Source organism: Galeopterus variegatus, unplaced genomic scaffold (assembly GCF_000696425.1).
Source record: "Galeopterus variegatus unplaced genomic scaffold, G_variegatus-3.0.2 Scaffold2456, whole genome shotgun sequence".
Classification (NCBI taxonomy): Eukaryota; Metazoa; Chordata; class Mammalia; order Dermoptera; family Cynocephalidae; genus Galeopterus; species Galeopterus variegatus.
In genome coordinates this window covers 197,018-202,808 of record NW_007728567.1, presented here as the reverse complement: position 1 = coordinate 202,808, position 5,791 = coordinate 197,018, and the positions used below count along the sequence as shown (strand labels likewise).

Sequence of the window (5,791 nt, the reverse complement as noted above, 5' to 3'; positions counted from 1 at the left end):
AGGCCGGTCCCTTCCCCCACGCCCGCCCCCGCCCCGCGCCGCCCGCAGCGTCACCGCCCGCCCCGGACCCGGGAGGGGAAGGGGTGGCTCCCGGGCAGGGGCTCCCAGCGCGTTTCGGGACAGGAGGCGTGGGGCGGGGACTGCGGGAGCCGAGTGGAGAGTGTTGGCAGCCGCCCGGCCCCGACCCGCTGGCTCTCTGTTACTCACTGACAGCCGCGGCATCCGAGTGCATTTTCGGGCAGCTCACACCCCGCTCGCCGCCCAAGCTCCCGCGCTCGCCTCGCGGTTCCCCCCGCCGGCTCGCCGCACCTCGCCTCAGAGCTGAGGACCCGCCGCCAGGCACTCCCGGCCCGCCCATCTCGCCTTCTCCATTGGCTGAACCCCGGCTGAGGGACCGCCTCGCCAAGTCTCTCATTTGACAAAAGGAATGCCGATAGCTCCGGTCTGGAGCTGGCAAAGAGACCCCGCCCCCTAAGGTCCAATGCGATTGGCCCTGGAGCATCGGCTCCGTAACGCCCCTGGCGGAGGCCACGCTCCGGAGTAGCCGGTTGGGCCCGGCTGCTGTCAGTCACCCCCAGGGGTCCGGGAGCGCGTGTAGGGGCGAGGCTGGGGAATTGGTCCACCTTGACCCTGAAGCCCCGCCCCGTGGCGGGTGGGATTGGTGGAGCTGGAGACCAACCGAGGAAGATGGGTCGGCGTCTGAAACAAAGCACACCAAGTGTTCCCCGAAGAGCCGAGAAGGGGACGTGCAGTTGGGGCAGGTCGTACCCCACTGCCTGGAGTAGGGAAGTCAGCCCGTCCCGAGCTCCTGGCGCGTCGCCTCCGGGTCTCCCGCCGCTCGTCCCGCACGCCTCAGAATGGCTCTGTGCGGGAGCTCAGTCCGCGCCGAACTCGGACTGGGACTTCTCTTGCCAGCCGTTTCCTACTGCAGGAAACTGGATAAAGAATTGCCGCATCTTCATTTCTAGCAAACTCTCTGGTGGGGAACAAATTCCCATTTCTCGTACAACATCCACTTTCGAAATGCACTTTTCCAGAGGCGACACACGTCTCCCGCTTCGTCACAAGTGGCTGTTGAATGCCGCACTTGGAATGCTTCGAACGCTGCAGGCATTGTCCATCACACTCACTGTATGCCCCAGACAGCCTGCTGGAAATGCAGGGCCATTCTCGGAGCTCCGGGGTCAGGCTGGCACGTCGGCAAGGGCAGGGCACAGATCACCAGCCCGCGAAAGACGACTAGCGTCATTGAAGAAAACCTAAATCATTGACGCGGAGAGGTTGTCCAGAAAACTAAACGTGTTATTTGGCAGAGAGGGAAGCGTTAATTTAGGTGAATTGGGTCCTAAATCGAGAATTCGCACCATTTGCATGAGTTCCCCCCTGTTTTTTCAATGCTTGAAACCAACTCATCACACTCACCACGTTATGGTAGAAGAATAATATTTTGAGATATTCACGGAGGATCGTCTCCCCCTCCCCCAAACAGCACACACACAGGCCACTTCCCCGTGTCCCAAGGCCCTGTCCCAGCCTGGCATTCCACCGATTCCGCCTCTGGGAAAGGATGACACAACAAACAACAGGTAACAAAGTGATCAGTTCGTTTGGTTTTTAGATTTCTACAGCCAAGGCTTTTGAGATTCGGGATTCTGAAATTTAGGTTTCAAATCAGGACATAAATGTTAAGCCAGAAACAAGATATTTGAAAGAAGGGGCTCAAACCACTCCTATTGTAATATGCTCCGTCCCTCTTAATCCCTAGTTTCTCTTTAATTACAGACGTATAATTTTATCTGTCATATTTTTATCATTCAAATATTTATGAAATATTTTATCTAATTATAGAATCTCAGAATGGTACTTCACGTTCCTTCTCAGAACAAGAATTTCTCATATAACATCCCTACTGGTCACCTTTAATATGACAGAACGTCAGCCGGGCCCTACCGAGACGGGCAGGTACCTCTAGACTCTGAGATAGGTAATTTCTTCTTGGGCAGATCTCATTGTAAGACAGTCTGCCTTTATTTTGAGCCGGCAAGCTACTTCTGCATTCTTTGTCCCATTTATGTTTTAAGTCTAGTCTAAATCTAGGGAGTAATAAATTATATGTCGTTTTGTACAAGTTTCTAATCTTTTGTATGTGTAATATTTGTACGGTTTTTTGTTCAGTGTTCATCACTGGGCTAGCTGCAGGTATGGGGGGTGTGGCCAAGGCCCTCAGCCTCTATCAGGAAGTTGGTCTCCTGTTTTTCTCCACCAAAGATTGCCACCCCTTCCCCACATTTTTCTTTCTGTCAGAACCTTCCAAAGAAAATGTGGGTATTTCAAAAAGAGACTAAGCTGGGGGGGGGGGGGGGGGGGGGACATGGCCAAGGCCCTCATCCCCTACCCTTGGAATTGGTTGTGGGTGTCAGGGGACATTGCTGAGGCCCCCAGCCCTACCTTCTTTCTGGCTTGGTAGCCCAGGGGACTTCCAGTCCTTCTAGCATTATAGGTGTTCTTTGGTGAAATGAGACCTTTACTAGTTAACATGAAACTTTGTCTCTGGTTGCAGGTACTTTGTTTTTTCTTTCATTTCTGTGTTGGATTATTTGCTGTTTCCACCATTTAAACTCTGCACTGGAACTAATTTGTTGTCCTTTGCTTACTGCTAAAATGGGGGGGACTTCCTATGGGGACCAGTACTTGAGCCCGGTGGTTGAGCTAAACTGCTGCTTTGCTGTTGATTTCCTAGTGAAGGCTTTTTATGAAGCTCAGGTTTTAATGGTTGACTTTATAGGTACTTCCAGCTCTCAAGAGATCTGGTGCACCTGGGTTGTATAGAAACACTTGTCTAGGCCTGAGTCTTTTCATCAAACTGCACCCCATGCAATTCTATATTCCTGACCAGTCTCCTTGGAGTGGTCCACAGATCAGCAGTGCTTGCTGTGCCCCAGTGTTCTCCCAGTGGGCCCATCTCCCCCACCACCATGCTGCAAACACTGCCCATGGGAGGCCATGCTCCAGTCCCTTGTGATGACTCACCCGCCTCTGAGTGGCTCCCTTTTTTCAGTTGTTGTGGCTCCTCGCTCCTATATGGATCCAGGGGAGCCCGCTTAGTAGTCTTGCTGGCCTGGGGGGCCACCAAGGCCCTCTTCTCCCCTGCTGCCTCCAAGCAACTTCATCCGAAGAGCACAGCTGTGGCTTTTGCCAGCTCCTGCTCCTCGCGCTCAGCTGCTCCAGCCTGGAAATGGCTGGGATTCGAAACAGTCTGGGCAGTTTTTTCTTTCTCTCATCGTGGGTTCTCCCTCCTTCATGCACTCAGTAGGTCTCTCCTCCTCTCCCCCTGAGCTCTGGTGATCCCAGCTTGGCTGTCGTTGCTTCTTTATAGTTATAAATCGGTTGATTTATGGGAGAGAGTGACGCTAGGGACCATCTATTCTGCCATCTTGACCAGAAGCCCCCATTTACCTTTCCATGAACTTTTTGAAGTACTCTTGTATTTATTACAGTGGTTTTAATACAATGGACTTAATACAATGCTTTTAAATAATAGGCACTGGTTAACTGTTCCTTAAAGTTAGCTAAATGTTGACTGTAACATGAAATTTGAGATCTGGAAGGAACCCTGGTAATTATTAAATCCAGCTTTCTCATTTTAAATATATGAGATTTGAGGTCCTAAGAAACTAAATGTCTAATCCAAGTCACTCAGCTAGTTAATAACAAAGCAGTACTTATATTCAAGTTTCTCAGCTCCTAGTCCAGGTATTTTCCCCTGCTCTAAACTGTCTAACATCAAAGCTTCAAATTCCAAAGATTGGTAAACTATTCTCCCTTCTCATTTGAATGTTATTATATCAACCTAATACAAGTTCTGTACTTTATAGTTGGACTATTGCCTTTTTCTTTTTTTTTTCCTTTTTGTCTTTTTTTCGTGACCGGCAACGGATCGCAACTCTCAGTGTCGCGCCAGTACCGGACCGGGACCGGCCACGGGATCGCAACTCTCGGTGTTGCTCCCGCCCCTCGCTCAGCCAGTGAGCGGCCGGTCTGTATGTGGGATCCGAACCCTCGGTGGGAGCGCCACCGCGCTTCCCAAGTGGCGCACTACAGCAGTGCGCCACCAGGCCGGCCCTGGACTATTGCCTTTTTCAATGAAACTCAGTAAGGACTTTTTTCAATATATAATACAGTATTTCAAGTTTTTCCCATTGGTAGCATTCCCAGATAACAGGATCCCTATGGGGATGCTTACTAAGATAATGTTATACTTCTGTGCATGTACATTCAGATCCCTGGAGAAAAAAATTAATAGAGTGTCTTGGGACTGTGATAGGTAGAAATATTTGGGGATGCTGTTGTTATGCCATTTCGTTTCACCTAGTTACTGCTTTCAGGCAATATTAAAGCAAGTTACCTTGTGTTTATTGATACCTAATTTAATTGGAATTTTTCTATTTTATTAATTGTACAATATTAATTTAAATCAGATATATTTCAAAATACCTAAGCCTAGATTAGAATTTGATATGGAAAAGTCTAGTAAGAGAAAGAACAGCAGAGCTTTTCAATTTTAAACTTTCCCCCAAAATCCACAAATCCCACTTAAAGCATACTTTTCCTGCATGTGTTGATGTTGGGGGTACAGAATGGAGAACAGCATAGTCCTCAAGACTGAAATAAAGTTAGGCCTGTTCAAACAAATAGATAAATGTGCCCTAGTAAGATTTAAAGAGAAAAAGAATACATGGCAGGGAGGAATTAATTCGGCCTCAGATTACAATGAGAGAGAGTGTGGAATTCCTGTAGTTATAAAAAGTAAGGCTGGGCCGGCCGGGTGGCACACTCGGTAGAGTGCGGCGCTTGGGAGCGTGGCGGCATTCCCGCCGAGGGTTCGGATCCCATATAGAGACCGGTCCGCTCACTGGTTGAGCGCAGTGCGGGCATGACACCGAGGGTTGCGATCCCGTTGCCAGTGGCGGTACAGGCGCAACAGCGAGGGTTGCGATCCCATTACCGGTCACAAAAAAAGACAAAAAGGAAAAAAAAAAAAAAGTAAGGCTAAGTGGGTTTCTAGGATATAAAAATGAAAACAAACAAAAAAAATAAATGTACCCATAGAGGGCAGAATAGTTTATTTCTGCAGATTTATAATCAATTGACAGTTTGCTGTCCCAAATGATGACAACTTTTTTCTTAAAGCTTCCCAGGATAGACACTACTTTAATAGTGCTATACTGTACTTGTAAACTATTCTACCTAACCCCACAACAGCCCCATGAGGTGCTAATATTATCAGCAATTTACAGATAAGTTAACTGAGGCTTACAGAGCTTGAGTAACTTGCCACACACCGCTTAATAAGTAAAAGTACCCCTCAAGTAGCCAAACTCCCTGTATATAATATTCCCATGTGGGGCTTCAGTTCCTTTCTTTTTAATCAGGTTAATATATGCCCTACATACCTCAGAGATTTATTTATAAGGATACAAAAATATGGATGTAAATGTGCTTTTAAAAGAGTGAAACCAAGCCTCTTTCTAGGGTTGAACATCTAGCCATACTCAGGCGGCCTGTGTAGATATATATTACGAAAAGTATGAGTCAGAAATGGATTACTTCCAGGTTATTAAGTCCTTATGTATTTTATCCTTTTGTCCTTATTTCATCAGCAACTCTCTCTGCTTTATGGTATATTCTGAATAAGATTATTTATCCAGAGTACCTAATGAGGCTCTGCAGGATGTGATAAATTTGCTACTTTGATATATCACTGAGAAGTGGCAGCCTCTTCAGTCTTACT

At 47.8% G+C, this 5,791-nt stretch overlaps 1 protein-coding gene across 2 annotated transcripts in view; it reads right to left on the bottom strand.

Annotated features, from left to right (window-relative positions):
• DCUN1D4 (DCN1, defective in cullin neddylation 1, domain containing 4) overlaps window positions 1–466 on the bottom strand; it is a 75,177-nt gene extending 74,711 nt beyond the window's left edge. For both annotated transcript variants that reach the window (XM_008581780.1, XM_008581781.1), the window contains exon 1: window positions 208–466. In XM_008581780.1, coding sequence (XP_008580002.1) covers window positions 208–415 — 208 coding nt within the window. In that variant the 5' untranslated portion in view covers window positions 416–466. The remainder of the gene's footprint in view (window positions 1–207) is intronic.
• Window positions 467–5,791: the final 5,325 nt, after the last annotated feature.